The sequence below is a fragment of the Laetiporus sulphureus genome (assembly GCF_001632365.1).
Source record: "Laetiporus sulphureus 93-53 unplaced genomic scaffold LAESUscaffold_37, whole genome shotgun sequence".
In the NCBI taxonomy this organism is placed as follows: Eukaryota; Fungi; Basidiomycota; class Agaricomycetes; order Polyporales; family Laetiporaceae; genus Laetiporus; species Laetiporus sulphureus.
The window spans coordinates 74,371-91,927 of NW_024468546.1; the positions used below are offsets into that span (position 1 = coordinate 74,371).

The window sequence follows — 17,557 nt, forward strand, 5'->3', positions numbered from 1 at the left end:
TGTGTGGCGAGCTACGGTCGAATATACCTCCCAGATCTATCTTGCTACAATGCCCAGAGCAGTGTTGCGTGCATCTTTACGAACGCCTGTTCCGTTTGGCAATACCATCCCTGGCATGGTCACACCTCGGACAACGAGGCTTAACTCTCTATAATTGTCTTGCCGCGGACATTACTTGCGATGGACGAGCAGAGAAGACCTGCAATAGCCTCATCTGCGACTTCACAGTGGATTTCCTAGGCGGCAAGGTTTTCGGCGCAGGTCTCATCGCCACACGTCAACGCTTCCAACAGCTCGATTGCGCTCCATTCGCGAACGAAAAACGTGTTTGCATTCACGAATCCATCGGTCTCCGCAGGTGCCGTACAGTGCCATCTCGTATATCTGGCGCGGTCGGCCAGAAGATCCCATCGAGGCTGCTAAAGACCATTCCCGGACATTCCATGTATGCGGTGCGGAAGACGGAGATTTCGATCAGCATAGACATCTTTCGTAATGTCTGCATCGTGACAATGACGGAGGGTACGTGGTATATCTGACTGGAGTCCGCGGGACAAAACATGTATCATGCAGGAGAGCTGCGATGACAAGGCGTGGCAGATCCTCAGCTGGCTGCTCAACATGTGAATCTCCCTGATGAAGGTGCGCCATTGTCGTGCATATACCGGCTATAAGTGTCCTATCGTCGACGTGAAAATTTTACATTTTAGCGCACGGAGTCCTCTTCGGCTCCCAGGCCAGAAAGACGCTCACAGCCTCCGATACAGTTGAATCTGATTGTATTATCACATACTGTGCGACGTAACATGCGCAAAAGCCTTTTAAACGTGCAGGCATATGCTCTTGTCTACATGCGCAGGTTTAAATGTTGAAAGCAATAGGACCCGGGCATGGAAGCTCAAAGGAGCGACAGGTTCATGTTCCTGAACGCCGCTCCCTACTCTCATGAAGTAAATGAAGTGTGGCTGTGTGCTGCACGCTGCCATGTGCTCGGCTTCCATCACAACGTGGTCTTCAGAATTCTAATTCTAATTTGCTGGCCTCGGCAGACAGATAATCCTCGCTACACTATGCATATGTCTAAGCAAATCCTCGGACATTTTAGTCGTTGCTGGGTTGCCACAGTATTCATATGAACCGATACCTTCCCATCTCATCCGCCCCTGCTTTATGATCTAGCCGCCGTACACAGCGTTCTGACTTCTGTGGGAATAGTCTCCTGCACGAGAAGGTACTAGGACAGCGCCCTTGTCAAGGATGTTGTAGGAATGGAAGAGCGAAGAACCGCCTGTGACGGGCTGAAATGCAGTAATGTTGGACCGCATCCTACGATCGAGGTGTGTTCACCGGGTCGATAATACCGTCCATCTCGTGCTCGCCGCGCGAGGATTGGATGCAGAACGGAGAGGTTTACCGTATGACGATGTCCCGCTGTATTGCCTCTAACATTTGGTTGTAAAGCACTGCTGAAACGCTTATTAGTTTGTAATTGCGCACCGCCGGTGCACTCGATGAACCCTCCTTCCCGGATTATTCTCGCAGCACGGGTTATTGCGACTGGGCCAGCCTAATGGACCGGAAGATGTTTCAAGTACGGCTGTACGTAGCTGTCTCTGGCTTGAGGCTGTTTTCCTCCTTGCAATTACGAGCATTTCATTGCCACCTCCTGTTCGTTGGATCGATTCGGTTTCAGCTTTATAAATGTGATAAACGGCACGTATGCCTGCGACTTTGATGTGCAATAGCGAGAGCTCAATATCTAGTTGTACCAGGCCCATAACCATTATTCGAGCAAATAATCGTCTAGTCTCGGACTCCCAATGCGCATAACGTCGGTAAGCAAAAGCTATACGAAGAGAAATACTATCCATCGTTGTCATTTTCTAGTATAAGATATCCTCGTAGTTGCGCAGCAGAGTTGCAATGGATTCGAGATCCGTTGCCCCGCCTATGCTCAAGTTGACAGGCCTACCAGTTCGACTTCAGTCCCGATCTCCCTACAAAGGACGGCCTTCCGTCTCCGCTTTGAGAATTCACCCTCGATTCTCGCATAGCAATGGATATACCAGCAGACACGCGATGCTCTCTCACTGGCACGACTGCGGATGCGATATATTTTTAAGTCCGCGATATTGTTTTGGGTGCTTCATTTTCTCTCTTCCTCTCCCTCTCTTCCGCATTAGCTGACTAAATTCTTTGCGCTCCAGACCGCGATGTCCAACAAATGCTTCTGTCAAGGCTGCGATGGTCCTGATTGTCCTATGAGAGAGAGTCACGCCCTCTCCTCTCGAACTGCGCACTCAGAGTCAAACTCTGTCAGTACACGCCGACCTTGAGTAGTTATGTTTCTCTAACGCGGATTGCGGCATAATCCACAGAGCACGGGCTCTCATATTCCAGCGAGCGACAACCAATCCTCAGGTCCCTCATGGGCTCCGCAACGCCAAGTGCTTCCGCCTACCGTAGGTCGTCCTCATGAAGCAGACCGACGTATCATACTATGAGCCTGCTCATAATCATTGATTTAATAGGTTCTGTCGAGCCACCAGAACGCTCATGCTGAGGAGCATAGCAACATACATATCACGAGCCGTGATACCCATACCCTCTTCAACGACCAAAACCTTGGCATGATACCGTGTGCAGCGCAGGCAGCTTCGATGCCGATGGTGAGTTTGTGTCATAATGTCCGCTCAGGATGAACTCGCCGAGGTTGCTTTCAGATGTTTATCAATAGCGCGATAGCACCTACCAGTCCGGGTCTGATTCCATTCGGGTTGATTCCTCCAGCGGGACAACCTTCTGTTCATTATGGCTCTTCAACCATCGTGCCTATTCCTCTTATCCGGTATCGACCCCCGCCAAGGAGACCCATTTTCCAGGAGCGCTTCGTTTACTTCTCCCCGAATGGTGTCGGATACGTCAATCTTGGCTCATGTCTGTCCGGCAATATACCACCGGGACTACCCACAGACCCTCTCTTCCCTGGCCTGTCGAACGGCAGTCATAAGCTGGCGTTGCGTTTCACAGTACGTCGTTAACACTAAACAGGAAATGCTGTTTTCAATGCGCACGCCGCACGTACAGTGGCCTATCCCACGGGCAGGGCCTCGTTACCGGCCTTTTTTCAAGCAATTTGACATCTCCAGGGGTACAACCGCCGAACAACTGGCCTGCAAGATAGCGAGGCTCATGAACGAGTTCATCGAGGTGAGTACGATAGTGACTTATAGACTTGAATATCTTCAATATGACAGTCCGTTAGGCCAATCAGGATCATAACTATGGAACCAACGACACTGATGCTCAGTGGCGTGTCGGCCCTCAATATGGCGTCACCATCAATCAGATCCTCCTTGTCGTCGCAAAACAAATCACGAAGGGGAGCATTGAACCGATTTTGAAACTTCAGCGGTCGCTCCCGCACATCTAAAGCGTATTCGGCTTCATTATAATTTCAGTCATCGTATGATTTTGGCAAGAGGCTAGCGATATTTCGACAGACAATTTTTTCATTCACAACTTCGAACGTTCTACGCATCACTTCTACGCGCGATACACGATGCTTGATCAGGAATGGTGTTCTCCCCATCACGGATTTTAGGATTTGGGAATGCTATATCTACCTCGTATGTGCGCCATACACGATACTCGCACAGGCATATATGTTGATATTTCGTAAACCTTTTCGAACGTTATATACCCCGATACCCCATTCGTAAAGTGTTGATGCTATGACCTAAGATTTGCTTTTGCAATGTGGTGTCGAATATGGCCAGGGAGCGGGCCGCGCACGAGGACTGCGCCCGCACAGCCTGCACAGATTTATTTTTCCACGGGAAACCTGATGAAAAAATGGTGAAAATATCTTAAGCCTGGATATGGAAATAGTTTGGAAATCAGGTGGAAACAATTGAATTATGTTACAATTGCTTCACCAAAACATATCGGTATCACATATTTTTGGACTGAAATATCTGCCTTTGGGAAATAGTTTCACTATTGCTGATACGTTTCGGTAAAACAATTGATAATACTCTCCGCCCAGTTTCCATACTATTTCCATATCCAGACATAAGATATTTTCACCATTTTTGCATCAGGTTTCCCGTGGAAAAATAAATCTATGCAGGCTGTGCCGCAAGATGTAGCGGATGCGACACCGGTTGAAGTCGAGTATTCTGAACAGGATGCATGCCATATGGCATGGGCAGATGCGCATCTTGAACTTTGATGCTCGGCGGGAAAGCCGCGACGCGGTCCCGTGATTGCGTGACGGCCTTGACCGCGGCTGCTCAAGCTCAAGCCCAAGCTTTAACAGTCCTGGTCAAGTCTTCATATCTCCACAAACACGTTGCTCTAGGTCGGTTGACACCGAATACACGTAAAATAAGGTATTAGTCCGCAGCCGGTCAAGCGTTAGATCGCAGCCGCGCCTTGCCCGTACGTATTGCTGGCCATTGCCCTCCCAGACAATGCTATTGGGTAGACTCTGTGGACGGATTGTTTTAATTTTCGAGGCATGTGCTGCTTGACCTGTGAAATGTGACGACGATGTCCTCGCTCGGCCTGACGTGTGTGATGTCAACTTGAAGTCATCCTGGAGGATACCATCTTTCCCGTGATGGGGTCGAGGACACCATAGGGAGGATAGTATTGCTCGTGTTTTACTTCATCAACGACGATCTATTGATTCGGAGCGTTCACACTCGAGGATTTCATACGAGAGCTTCAGCAACATGCGTCTTCGAGAGTACAGATCACAATGGTGACCTGAATGCTATGACAGGCCACTGTTTACAACCTACCCGCAACATTCAATGCGAGCAGTTGTGTGTTGTTTACCGAGAACAGAGCATGCCTGATACACGTTCGTTGACACTGTATAAACGAGAACGCCGCATCGCTCGAGGCGAAGAGCCACTATCATATACGGGCGAGCTTCAACCGTAAGTCGATTCTGACGTCAGGTGAAACATCCTCTCGCTCATGTCGTCACAACGATGCAGCTGCCGGCGAGACGATGACGTCTAAGGAGCCCGGCGTGAAGAGTTCGGTGTGAAGGGCTTCCCGAAGGCGGGCGGGATGGAGCAGGCTCGACGGGCAAACAGGCAGTGGTGCGAAGGATCTCGTAAATATCGGTCTGCGACCCATCACGTTGCCAAGAAGATGCTGATAAGACCCTGGACTGATAGTGGATCAGACCACAAGGAGGTTAGAAATGACAGGACTGACGAGAGCTCATCGCGAGCGGCAGAAACTGATGTGCGCAATAAGTTTGAAGCGTCCCTTCATCGTGGGCGATGCTCCGTGCTGTGGCGTGGTTTCTTCTCGAATTGTGGGACATTGATACCCAAGATGTCCCATAGAAAGTAACCTTTCGCATCATTTGGCTGTACACAGCAGTTAACAGGCGCATTCCGGACTATAGTGGTCGTCCAGGCAGCGCGTTCTACGACCGAGTTGTTTGGGCGAAATGCACCTCGAATATGACTACAACGACGACCCGCTGACACAGTGACGCACTTGATGCATTGATCGTTCGAGCATCTTCCATCGACTCTATGACAGAAGTTCAACATGAATAACACTGACAGCGAAGTTACAATGATGACAGCGATCTTCACGTGTGTCGGCGGTGCACATTACAGGCTGAGGCTGAAGCAGTATGGGCCACTAGTAGGTTCCAGCAGGCTCCCAACCAGAAGAGGCCACGTCCGAGTCAATACAAGCAGCATCGCCCGAATAGGACACCAAAGGCCGCTGTGCGAATACGGTCCTATACGGAGTCCCTCCGCCCGCCACGTCGCATGTGCTGTCCTAATGGTAGAGCCGCGCGTCCGCAAAATACCCTGGTCTGGGCAGCTATATGAACATCCGTGCCTTCCGCGAAGTCGTTTCACCTGTGCGGAATTTGTGAATTGGGAGCAGGGATGAGACTGAAGATTGCCGAGTGGCGCGCCCAGGTTCTTTGTAATTCTTGAGGCTCTTCTTGTTCGTTCCATGGTGATCAGCGCCGACCGAAGAGATGGACACGGTGTTGCCGGCCATGGCGAATGCTGTGCGTCGCGCAGCGCCCCCAGGGCGAAACAGACGTTCTGCTCGTCTGCATTGCCCGCGCTGGTGCTAAGTCGTCTCGGGGCGGGGTGTGACGGACAAAAGCGGTGAATGTGATAAAACACGGTCGATGGCCTGATGGAGAGTGTTTGGAGGTGTTTGCGCGACCCGCGCTTGCAACCGCGCGGAAGTGACGGCGTCGGGATATATAACCCTCGCTTGTACTTCCACGTCTGCTCGTCTCTCCTTCCCTCCTTCCTGTCCAGTCCAGTCCTTATTCTCAAGTGAGTATGTACTGGTGTGCTCGAGAGTGTCACGATGTAGACTGACGACGCTGTGCCCGCCAGGTCGCCCTATAATCATGTGTGGAATCTTCGCGTATTGCAGCTACCTACAGGAGAAGGTTCGTGTCATCTTCACTATTTCTTCTATGTATGCGCGAGGGGGGATACTGGAGGGATTATATGCGGTGCGACGTCGATGCTGCATTCCTTTGGGATGATACACGAAACGTCCGAATACTGTTACACGTGTAACGCGTTCGACCCTCACAACCATCGCGCTCGGACGTGACTCCGATCACCGATTTTCAGTACAGACTGGAGGGGCAGGCTGCATTTGAGGGTGTCTTTGCAGTCTATGCTCCGAGAGGTCTAGAACGCCGCCCGTTTGCAGCGTCGCGATGAGGCGAACGATGTTGCGGTTAGCTCGGTGGCGTGTCTTCGCGCGTCGCGCCCGGTCTTGATGGGCGCGGTGCACGTCTTGATCGACTGTGCGAGCCTCAGCGCACCTCCGCCAATTTAGAGCTGACGTATATGTCGGGTTCCGTAACGTTCTCTTCTCTCCGGACGTTATGCTCCCTTTTTGTGCCAGCATGGTTCTGACTCTGCTCGCGACTGCAGGACCGGAAGACTATTTGTGAAATTCTGTGCAATGGCCTGGCTCGGCAAGAGTACCGAGGATATGACTCAGCCGGTATTGGTATTGACGGCGACAAGCGCGGCGAGATGCTTTTCTTCAAGGAAGTAGGCAAGGTCGCCGGCCTTCGCAAGAAGATTGCCGAGTCAAACATGGACACGTCCAAGACGTTCCTCTCGCAGGTCTCGATCGCGCACACCCGGTGGGCGACGCATGGCCCGCCGTCCGTGGTGAATTGTCACCCCATCCGGTCGGACCCCAAGGCCGAGTTCACGGTCGTGCACAACGGTATCGTGACGAACGCGCATGCACTCCGCTTGGTGCTGCAGAAGCGCGGTTACAAATTCGAAACCGAGACGGACACGGAGGCAGTGGCGATCCTCACGAAGTACATTTACGACTCGCAGCCGGACAAGCGCATGTCATTCACGGAGCTGATCAAGACGGTGTTGAGTGAGCTCGAGGGCTCGTTTGCGTTCGTGTTCAAGTCCTCGCACTACCCGAACGAGATCGTCACCGCTCGTCGGGGATCGCCGCTCCTGATCGGCGTGAAGACGGAGAAGAAGCTCAAGGTCGACTTCGTCGACGTTGAGATGTCTGGTCCTGAGGAGACGCGGGATGCGCGTAGGTAGTCTCGTCGATCCTCGGAATTGTGGTACTAAGATGTCCTTCCTAGTTGCATCGCCCACGTCTGGCGGCCTGCTTGTCCCTCCCTCTGCCAACGGCCCCAACCTGCTACGCTCACAATCCCGCGCTTTCATGTCAGAGGACGGCATGCCGCAGCCCATCGAGTTCTTCGTCGCCTCGGATGCCTCCGCCATCGTTGAACACACGAAGCGGGTACTGTATCTCGAGGATGACGACATCGCACACATTTCCGAGGGTGAGCTGCATATCCACCGCCTGCGCTCCAAGGACGGTGCGCCGCCGACCGCGTCGCACCGCACGATCGAGACACTCGAGATCGAGATTGCTGAGATCATGAAGGGCAAGTTTGACCACTTCATGCAGAAGGAGATCTACGAGCAGCCCGAGTCGGTCGTCAACACCATGCGTGGACGTGTCAACTTTGACAAAAATCAGATCACGCTCGGCGGCTTGCGGCAGTATCTTCCGATCATCAGACGCGGCCGTCGCATCGTATTCTGTGCCTGTGGGACGAGTTACCACTCGTGCATTGCAACGAGGGCCATTTTCGAGGAGCTGACTGAGATCCCGGTCAGCGTTGAGCTGGCGTCGGATTTCCTGGATAGGAAGACGCCCATCTTCAGGGATGATGTATGCGTGTTCGTCAGCCAGAGTGGCGAGACAGCGGACACGATTCTGGCGTTGAGGTACTGCTTGGAGCGCGGTGCACTGTGCGTCGGTGTCGTCAACGTTGTCGGATCGACAATCTCGCGTGAGACCCACTGCGGTGTCCATATCAATGCTGGGCCGGAAATCGGTGTTGCATCGACGAAAGTCAGTCTGTTCCTTCTGTTTGAATGGCTCAGAGCTGACGCATCTCTGCTCTTGTTAGGCGTACACGTCACAATACATTGCTCTCCTGATGATAGCACTCCAGCTCTCGGAGGACAGGATCTCGCTGACGGAGCGGAGGAACCAGATCATCGAGGGTTTACACGCGCTTCCTGCGCAGATCCGCAAAGTGCTCGAAGACGACAAAAGCCTGCAGGAGCTCGCGACTGGTGTGCTGGCCAACCAGCGTAGTCTACTTCTGATGGGTCGTGGATACCAGTGAGTCACATGGCCCGCTTTTTTATCTCAAATGCTTTAATGTCATTGCAGATATGCCACCTGCCTCGAAGGCGCACTCAAAATCAAGGAAATTTCGTACATGCACTCGGAGGGCATTCTCGCGGGCGAGCTCAAGCACGGCCCTCTCGCACTGATCGACGAGAACATGCCCGTGATCATCGTCATGACGCAGGACTCGTTGTATCCAAAGGTGCAGAACGCGTTCGCACAGATCACGGCGCGCAAGGCGCAGCCAATCGTGGTGTGCAACGATGATGATGGGGACATTTCCAAGGACGTCAAGACGATACGGGTGCCGAGGACGGTGGACTGCCTCCAGGGCATCCTCAACATCGTCCCGATGCAGTTGCTCAGTTACCACTTGGCGGTGAGGAACGGCTTTGACGTTGACTTCCCGAGGAACTTGTGAGTGCTGTTCTGTGACTATTGCAGGCGAAGACTGACCTGTGTATGATGATGCAGGGCGAAGTCGGTCACAACCGAGTAAGCAACCACACGCGGACTAGACTGTGAATTATGACCTATGAGCATTTGCAAACTTTGTTGTGTCGTTACATCTCGGACTTTTGCACGGCTTCTGATATGGACAGGATAGAATAATTCGCTTTTATGATGACTGGACTACGGTAGTTTGCATTTCGTTCTCCTTACCCTTTGGCTGTAGCCACCGACGCATGTAACGTACCGAATAAAACGAAAGAAATAGGATGATATGGTGGACTGCATCCGTGCGAATGGCCGTGATTGCTAGTTGGTGGTGCGCAATTGTGCCTCTGGGAAGAAGGCTTGCACTGACATGCAAAACCGGAGCAACATTTAACTCGCTGCATACAGAAGGCGAACCAAGACGCATTCAAAGTACCTCTCTCCGAGAACTGAATATTCGTTCTGAGAGCTTCAAATCCAATAATAAGCAATGAACAAGCATACAAACCGGCACCTGGGTATCTTAGTAGAGTCAGTCTCTAAAATACTGCAAAGAGCCGGTGATACGCGAGAACCTTACCTATAAGCTCATCTTGCGTCCCGTATATCGGACGCATCTCATAAGGCCGCCGCCGATCTGCCACCAAATATGCAGCTCGTCCGGCCCTGCCACCCCCACGGCCACATCGATGTGTATCTCCCGCCTACACGAGCGCCAAACACTCATCAAATCTGGAGCATCAATTAGGATGGTGTAAGATACGCACGGGAAACCATGATCCGCAATCGTACCAGAGCCCCTGAACACGCGACGTATATCGTCCCTCATACCGAAATCCTGCGCATTCAAAGGCGAGCTCACAGAGTTGGATGGGACTAATGCGGCCCAGGTACGGGCGCCGCGAGGTACGTGCGGGTCGCCGGTGACCTTGTGGGCGCAGAGCAGATTCTCATCGGCGCACCACGAGAGGTACAGCAGCTCCGTGCCGTGCACGTCGTAGGAGCCGAGCCAGAGCCCTTCGAGCGTTTCGGGAGACCAGCGGTCATCGTCCGGATCCACGCTTTGCTGGATGTGCTGCTTTAGCGGGTAGTAGCGCGGCGGCACGGCAGGCGTGAGATTCACGAATGGGAGGTGAGGATGCCAAGGCTGCGTGCAGAGTGGCTCTGTGCACTCGATGGATATGGCGCTGGGCACCTCGTGGTCGGAGCGAGCGGAATAGATGATTTCAAAGTCCCTCACGATCTGGCGGCGCCACAGGTCTCTTGGGTCATGATGGGTTAGAGGGGATGGTCGCAACCGGGGCAGACCGCGCTCGGCGTCATACCACGGTTCGCGGCGAAGTAGGTCAGGGAAAGAGGGCTGCTCCGATGCAGATGAACGAGCACGGTTATGGAAGGACCATCCGTAGTTAGATGGCGGAAGCACCTTGACGCTGCTTTCGTGCAGGTGGGCCACTAGAGCGTTGCTGCAGGATACGTGGGCTGTTGCTGGAACATCTCCACTCGCATGAACACCATCGAAACCGACCTTCAGAAAACGCGTATACTTTGGGAGGGACAGAGAGCCATTTGTTGATGACTCCTCGGCAAAGTCCCACAGATCGCCGACGATGCCGCCCTGCTCCTGCTCATCGCCGGATGAAAAGCGGAATTCAATCACTCCCCCCTTGTAGGGATAATCGCTCGCCCATAGCCCAATAAGGGGTCCGTAGGGATGAAGCAGCTGCGTGTATGCGGTGTAGAAGGATACACCACCAAAATAAGTGATATCGCGCAGCCCATAGCGGGCTGATAGAAGCTTCCAGATTGAAGCGTCTCGAGAGTAGCGATGTAGGAATCTGCAAGAGCTGAGAAGAGAAGACACGTCGACTGCAGAGAGGTAGTTGCAGACGTAATGGAGGATATCGTAAGGCAGATCGGAAACCATCTCAGGCGTCGTCGGCTGATCGTCGAGCTCAAGTCTATCAGAGAGATACCATAGAAAGGCGGAAGATGTGCTCGTACTATGCAAGCTTGGAGAGCGATGGTAAGATAGACTGACTTGAAGGACGACGGGTGCTCGAAGTCGGACTCTTGACGATCACGGTCAGCTGAACGATGGCGTAACTTGAATGGGTTAACTATCCATTCTATTGCGCAAAAAGCATTAGAATCGAATTCAGTCTTTCCCGTCCAAAGTGAACAACTTTGCAGAAAGCTTGGAAAATGCTATTTCCTTATACCGCGGTGCGCATATAAATGGCTCCGCAGAGAGACCAACTTGCATGCCTCACAAGGCGAGATCATATTTTCAAGATATAGAATTGTACTGAATCCAATACATGACCGAAACATACAAATCCAAGACGAGAGGAAACAGACATCCGAAGCCGATCCATGAAGATGAGAAACCGAGACAGATATCCAAGACTGATACAAGAAGACGGGAGACCGAGACATCGTATCCTAGACCGACGCGAGAGACGAGAGACCGAGACACACAAATCTACGAGACCGTACAGTACGAGACGAGAGGACAAAAAAAGGAGAAAATCGACGAACGCAATGGCCAGTTGCGTCCGCCGAAGGACAGGTCTCAATGAACACGGTGGCCAGTCGTGTCCGCCTTGACCCGTCCACAAAAAAGAGTTATAATAGATATAAAAAGATAGGAAGAGATGTCCGTGAATATTTCTGTGTCACTCCGCACTACCCCTCCTGAAGCGCCTCCGGGACTAGGTGCCCGAATGACGCGATCGTTGCCACCTCCTGCTGCGATCGTTGGAGGAACGACTTGGCTGACTGCCCGCACTTCCTGAGCTCGGGGAAGGAACGGACGGACCCGCCGGTGAGGAATTATGTATCCTTGGTGTGTGTAATGTGTGACTGCGCGAACGTGATGACCCTGCTGCCGGTGTTCTCGATGACGATGCCCCTTGGTGCGTGTCAGACCCTCGTCGTTGAATGCACGGCACAAATTTGACATACCATTCGTTGCCTGTGTCATGCCTCCAATCTGTCCTGGACAGGAGGAAGCTTGTGACCTTGGCACGGGTGGATTGTGGATCCTGGTTGGCGTCCGCGAAGGCCCTTCCGCCTTAACTGCGGAGGATAACGACCCTGCGCAAGTGAATCAGAAACCTGCCCGTCAAAAGATAATGAATGTGCTCACTGTTTGCATCCGATGCTGCAGCTCGCTCTGCAGCCTGGCGTCGCAGCTGTCTCGTCCTCTTCCTCCCCGCTCTTGGTGGTCTTCTTCTACGGCCTGTCCCTTCGTCTTCGCCAGGTTCTGGTTCAGAGTCTGACTCAGATTCTCGCTGTGGTGGTGGTAGTTGTAGAGCGGGCGCGCTCCGAATGTCGTCCGATGCATCCTTGTCGTCGTAATGGTCTTTGGCTAAGGTGCTCTCGTTCTCTGCGGGACCAATCAGCAGCTGTCGCATGCCATCGCAGAAGAAAGGACACTCACCCTCGATATTGTTCCCTGAAGCTTCAGCAGCCAGTGCAGCTGCCCGGGCATCCCGCTCGCGATTGCGTCGAGCGGTGACCCTCTTCCCTCCCCGTCTGCGGGGCTTGCGGTGGTGAGGTTCTTCAATGTTCATATCGACTGTGTCGGAGGCGATGGCGTTGTCGTAAGCGACGATGATGACTTCATCGGGGTCGCAGCGCGCGAGCGTCTGTAGCGTCAGCGCATTGCGGTCTCCACAATAAAGTGGAAGACCGTCGTGACGGCAAGGATCCATGTAGACAACGACACAGTCGGAGGGGTAGGAGGAGTTGGCGTGGGGGAAGAACGTGGCCGTGATGAGCAGGCCGCTCACACCATTGACAGTGAGCGAGAAGGCCGCGATGGTGCAGACATGGGGAGGAGGGAACAGGGAGATGTACGGGAGAGGAGAACCAGAACAGAGTGCCCAGAGGAGCCGGGGCACGGTTGCCGAAGAAGGACACATATCATTGACCGCGACAAGGGCAGACAGCCCATCATCGGTCGACGAGGATGCTAGCGCTGGCGTCAAGCATGTTAACGAGGCGCGACGGGCAGCACAGGGGACGATGGACGACATGAAGAGCGAGCGGGCCGGATTGGATGGTGTCAGTGAACGAGCAGAACAAAAGAGCACTTTGACAACAGTTGGGTACCACAACTGCAGCGCCAATGTGCGTGAGGGAGCTTTCGGTCTTGCTCGGCACCGCAACGGAACTCGCTGGAATGCCCTATACCATGAGACGAGGGAGAGATGGTGGAAATGACCAGGATAGACAAGGCTACGGGGGATCGACACAGAAGCATGCTTGGGCTTGCCATGGAGAACAACGATGACGGTTGAGAACGACGGAGTCCACAGAACCAACGATTGGCTATGGTTCCTGCCGGCAGTGGGTTCCGGTGCACATATGACCGCGCGCACAGGCGATCTCTCGCGTCGGATGGCAAGCCTTAGTAAGAACGCCCTGTAATATGACAACACACAGAGGTTTCGGAAAGGGGTAGGAGTGAGGAGAGCAAGGGGGATGGAATGGGAAAATGCCTCGCGCTGACTGCAGACGATGACGACGGTGATATTTAACGGAACCCAGAGCACCAATGCCTTGCAGCGGGCGGTTATCGTCGACAATTCCGGCGCACCTATGAGAGCGCGTGCACACAATCTCGCCGATCCACTGGGCACCAGCAGGGAGATGACATGACGCGATGCAGGGGACAGGTGGCGGAAGGGGGCAGCATCAGGAAGACTGAGAGCGAGGAGAGGAAGCAAGACAACACGTTGACCAATGATGACGCCAATGTATGTTGCCGTCGAGACCCAGCGCTGGCGGTAGGCTGCCGTGTTATGAACGACAACGGCACCCGACTTCGGAGCATCCATCAGTGTGCGCGTGGACGATGATCCACCTCGCATTGCGGACATCAGCGAGGGCCACGATGACAGTGACAAGCACCTGAAGTATCCGATGTCGGGTAGGCTACGGGGTATGCCCAGCTGGGTCTCTATGAAGGGGGCGCGCGTGGTCATCGGAACGCGGATGGCGGTGGCGAGGAGACAGAGTAGAGGCGAAGGTGATGAAGGGTACAAGGCACTGACCAGTGCACTGTAGCCGCCGACGGTTAGCACGACACCTTCAGCCGCCGAACGTAGGAACTGTTCGGTGTTGACCTTGGTCTTCGTTAGGTATGGCTCCGGTACATCTGGAGCTAAAGCGGTCCTGACGATCGAAAGGGAACCCGACGGTACATGCGAGGATGCCGTGTCACCGTTCATGACCAGCTTCTTGACGTATTCGCGCTCATCTTGCTCGATGTTGCCAACCGTTAATGAGGGCTTTGTCGGGGCTGGTGACGGAACAGTCTCGTCTTCGGAAACTAGACCACGTTGGGCGGCAGGCGGGACACCTGCGTCGTCGGAGATGGGACGACAGTCAGGGCAATGCCGGACCACGGACTGTGCAGCACCAGGCAGCTCGTCGATGATAATCTGAACTCGAACAGTTGTCGAAGCTGAACGATGCACGGGCTGTGCAGCATCAGCTAGCTCGTCGATGCTAATCTGGAATCGAACAGTTGTCGAAGCTGAACGATGCGCAGGCTGTGCAGCGCCAGGTAGCTTGTCGATGCTGATCTGGAATCGAACAGTTGTCGAGGCAGAACTATACACGGGCTGTGCAGCACCAGGCAGCTCGTCGATGCTAATCCGAAATCGAACAGATGCGCTTGTCGAAGCTGAACGATAATCGGGCTCGGCATGTACCCTAGAGGCTGCAGCAGTGGGGCGCTTGGGCAAAAGACGACGAGTCAATCAAAAGCCTCCGCGAGACAATGAATCAACTGACCTTGACCGAAGAAAAGAACGACCGGTATACCAACAGGGCGACAAAGATCACCTCCAGCCAAACCAGTAGGTCGAAAATGATGATGAGATCGAAGCAGCTCCTGAAGACCGGCGAGCCTTTGTGGAGCAGTTTGACATCTACAAAGCCAGGGGACGGGATGGAGAGCAGGGTATGAGGACAAAGGAGTGACACGACGAAGGAGCTCGCCGCGGACAGTAAGGCCGAGACGAAGGAGAAGGATGCGTCCAGCGCATAGAGGACCTTCCAGGGTACTCCTTCCATTACCAAGGCACGGGGTAAAGGGTAAGACATGGCGCGAGTGGTCAGTCTGTGCGACGATGTTGGTGGTGTGGACGAGAGATGGGATGAGCGGAAGAGGCAGCACGGGCGGGCTTTTATGTTGGAATTGGGGTCGTTTGACAGTCTGAGACTCCGCCAGAATATGTGGCTACGATCGTTCAACTGCACCTTCCATATTCGGGCCGAGCATGTCCTAATTAGTCAATACACTTTTGCTGCATCCGTCTTCGCCACTGGCCACCGCACATGCTTGAGGATGCTGAAGACGAGAGAGATGGCACGATGCCATGCGCAGACGGGCGTCTTGCAGTGACATGTTCTGTCAGTCTCTTCAGACCTTGGATCACCCCCCGATCACAGGCCATTGTGCTGGTCACACTCCGAAGATTGGAACGGTTCTCGCTGTTTGGAGCCGTCTTTGATGCTTCTTCTTGCGCTTTGCTGGGTATCCACAACTTCCTACAAAGCTGAAAGAACAGCGCCATGTGATCCATGGACTATCGTATTGCGACTGTATTGCGCTCCACAATTTATCACGTACATGGCTTTCACGACGAATGGAGGGAGCTTTCAAAGTTGTGTCGTCCCGTATAGCGAGTGTACTTTCGGATCGCGAGTCCATCATCCACCCATTCCCACCATATCTGGATCTCATCTGGTCCCAATATTCCGACTAGAATGTTAACGTCGATTGGTACTCTGGACAACGACGGTCACTTAATCGTATACGGTCCCCTGTAGAATGGGGATCACTCACGGGAATCCTAAATCCCCCACCACACCCGTGCCAGGAAATATCCGATGGATCCTTGGATCCATGCCGAGAGTTTCTGCACGTACAGGGTCGTCCGGCAAAGCAGATTGCACCGTCCATGTCCGTGCCCCACGCGGAACGCACCTGCCTCCGGTGATCTTGCACGCATGAAGTTCTTTGAGCTCTTCATGCCACGATAGGAACAGACATTGTGTCGTATGTTCGCTGTAGTACCCCAGCCAGAGTCCGGAAAGCGTTCCCATAGACCAACTGTCGTCATTCGGGTGGACACCTTTCTGCACGAGATACTTCAGTGGAAAGTATCGAGGCACGGTAGGCGTATATATGTCGAACGGCACGGGTGGGTGTCTAGGTGGCCTCTGCATGCATAGCCAATCAGATGTGGTGCATTCCATAGTGATGGAGCCTGGCTTGCGGGATTCTGTGGGTGACGTGAACAGAACGATTTGTGCGGGCAGGCTTAACATCCGGATGCCTTGGTACTGATCAGTACATGAAACAGCCGATTCTGGGAGGAGTGGAAGCCCGCGTTCAGCGTCATACCAATCTGCCCCACTGCTTGGAAAGTCCGGATGAGCGTACACCTCGCCATCGTCGTGGAGAAAGTAATTTTGGTAAGTTGGAGGGTACATCCGAAGGTCGGCGTCATGACCATGTGTGCATTGTATACATAGGCACGCTTGCACGTCGGAGGAGTCGGCTTCATTATAGCATTTCATGCTGATTTTGAATACCCGCATATATACCGGAGGCGATGGCATGTCGTCGTCAGACGGTCTCTTCGGGAACTCCCACATCTCGCCGATAATCCCGCCCTCTTCGCGCTCGTCGCCAGGAAAGATGCGGAACTCCACGATGCATCCCATGAACGGAAGATCACTTGCCCACAGGCCAATCAGAGGCCCATACCGGTGGAGCAGCTGTGTATATGCAGTGTAAAACGATGGATCAGAGAAATAGGTGGTATCTCGAAGCCCACATCGCGCTGAGAGCCGCCGCCAAATGGATTCATCCCGAGAATGTTTGTGGAGGAATTTGTTGGCGCTCAAGAGCGAGGCAATATCGACAGCAGACAGATAGTCACAGAGCTTGTAGAGCAGGTCGTAAGGCAGATCTAATATCCCAGTCATCTGCCAGAGAGCGAATATAGTCTGTCTTGACACTTGAGTCTACTCCTTGAGGACGGGAATTGATTATAATCTGTGGCAAGGAAATCTGAGCACAATTGCAAGCTGTGGCATAGCACAAGGTCTCGGTGGGCCACAATATGAGTCCTTGTTTGTCTCTGTTGTCCAAAAGCTGTGACTGGTATGTACGTCGCCACCGAGGCCGGAAATTTTTGCGAATGTGACGATCTGTCAAGAATTCAAAACGCTGAAATTTGCATGGTGTCCGCATCGTACAGCTGTGATCATACAACGTGACTTCTCTCTAAGTACTGAATATTGAATTCACGCGAATCACGCCGTTCCCTTTTTAATCTGCAACTTCAAAGCTTCAGCTTCATGAGTCATG

General features: G+C 53.2%; 5 protein-coding genes across 5 annotated transcripts; 2 read left to right on the forward strand and 3 right to left on the reverse strand.

Moving 5' to 3' along the window:
* The first annotated feature begins 2,189 nt into the window (after positions 1–2,189).
* Positions 2,190–3,698, forward strand: LAESUDRAFT_751419 (uncharacterized protein). Its single transcript, XM_040911665.1, has 6 exons — positions 2,190–2,315; positions 2,379–2,462; positions 2,532–2,669; positions 2,724–3,029; positions 3,088–3,210; positions 3,266–3,698. The coding sequence occupies exons 1-6, from the start codon at positions 2,214–2,216 to the stop codon at positions 3,431–3,433; spliced, it is 921 nt and encodes a 306-aa protein (XP_040761501.1). The 5' UTR covers positions 2,190–2,213; the 3' UTR covers positions 3,434–3,698.
* Positions 3,699–6,180: 2,482 nt separating this feature from the next.
* LAESUDRAFT_324473 (isomerising glucosamine-fructose-6-phosphate aminotransferase) lies at positions 6,181–9,280 on the forward strand. Its single transcript, XM_040902020.1, has 7 exons — positions 6,181–6,341; positions 6,405–6,460; positions 6,960–7,599; positions 7,652–8,436; positions 8,495–8,712; positions 8,764–9,138; positions 9,196–9,280. The coding sequence occupies exons 2-7, from the start codon at positions 6,419–6,421 to the stop codon at positions 9,218–9,220; spliced, it is 2,085 nt and encodes a 694-aa protein (XP_040761502.1). The 5' UTR covers positions 6,181–6,341; positions 6,405–6,418; the 3' UTR covers positions 9,221–9,280.
* A 347-nt stretch (positions 9,281–9,627) lies between these two features.
* Positions 9,628–11,086, reverse strand: LAESUDRAFT_704112 (uncharacterized protein; the record flags this gene model as incomplete). Its single annotated transcript, XM_040906537.1, has 3 exons — positions 9,628–9,673; positions 9,740–9,891; positions 9,952–11,086. 2 exons carry the CDS (start codon positions 11,084–11,086, stop codon positions 9,740–9,742), a joined length of 1,287 nt encoding a protein of 428 aa, XP_040761503.1. The 3' UTR covers positions 9,628–9,673.
* A 721-nt stretch (positions 11,087–11,807) lies between these two features.
* Positions 11,808–15,396, reverse strand: LAESUDRAFT_324598 (uncharacterized protein). Its single transcript, XM_040902021.1, has 5 exons — positions 14,968–15,396; positions 12,605–14,909; positions 12,311–12,550; positions 12,127–12,258; positions 11,808–12,073 (listed from the first exon to the last, which is right to left on the reverse strand). Exons 1-5 carry the CDS (start codon positions 15,277–15,279, stop codon positions 11,874–11,876), a joined length of 3,189 nt encoding a protein of 1,062 aa, XP_040761504.1. The 5' UTR covers positions 15,280–15,396; the 3' UTR covers positions 11,808–11,873.
* A 419-nt stretch (positions 15,397–15,815) lies between these two features.
* LAESUDRAFT_761618 (uncharacterized protein) lies at positions 15,816–17,172 on the reverse strand (the record flags this gene model as incomplete). The annotated part of the gene is made up of 2 exons (XM_040912946.1): positions 15,816–15,966; positions 16,025–17,172. The coding sequence occupies 2 exons, from the start codon at positions 17,170–17,172 to the stop codon at positions 15,816–15,818; spliced, it is 1,299 nt and encodes a 432-aa protein (XP_040761505.1).
* Positions 17,173–17,557: the final 385 nt, after the last annotated feature.

Excerpts from the sequence above, each read along its gene's own strand:
- LAESUDRAFT_324598 (XM_040902021.1), bottom strand. The coding sequence starts at position 15,279 with ATGTCTTACCCTTTACCCCGTGCCTTGGTAATGGAAGGAGTACCCTGG. Across the intron at positions 12,259-12,310 it reads TGCAGCATCGGATGCAAACA|GGTCGTTATCCTCCGCAGTT; the intron begins GTGAGCACATTC and ends TCACTTGCGCAG. Across the intron at positions 12,074-12,126 it reads CATGACACAGGCAACGAATG|GGGCATCGTCATCGAGAACA; the intron begins GTATGTCAAATT and ends ACACGCACCAAG.
- LAESUDRAFT_751419 (XM_040911665.1), top strand. The coding sequence starts at position 2,214 with ATGTCCAACAAATGCTTCTGTCAAGGCTGCGATGGTCCTGATTGTCCT. Across the intron at positions 2,463-2,531 it reads GCCAAGTGCTTCCGCCTACC|GTTCTGTCGAGCCACCAGAA; the intron begins GTAGGTCGTCCT and ends TTGATTTAATAG. Across the intron at positions 3,211-3,265 it reads TCATGAACGAGTTCATCGAG|GCCAATCAGGATCATAACTA; the intron begins GTGAGTACGATA and ends ACAGTCCGTTAG.
- LAESUDRAFT_324473 (XM_040902020.1), top strand. The coding sequence starts at position 6,419 with ATGTGTGGAATCTTCGCGTATTGCAGCTACCTACAGGAGAAG. Across the intron at positions 8,437-8,494 it reads TCGGTGTTGCATCGACGAAA|GCGTACACGTCACAATACAT; the intron begins GTCAGTCTGTTC and ends TGCTCTTGTTAG. Across the intron at positions 8,713-8,763 it reads CTGATGGGTCGTGGATACCA|ATATGCCACCTGCCTCGAAG; the intron begins GTGAGTCACATG and ends ATGTCATTGCAG.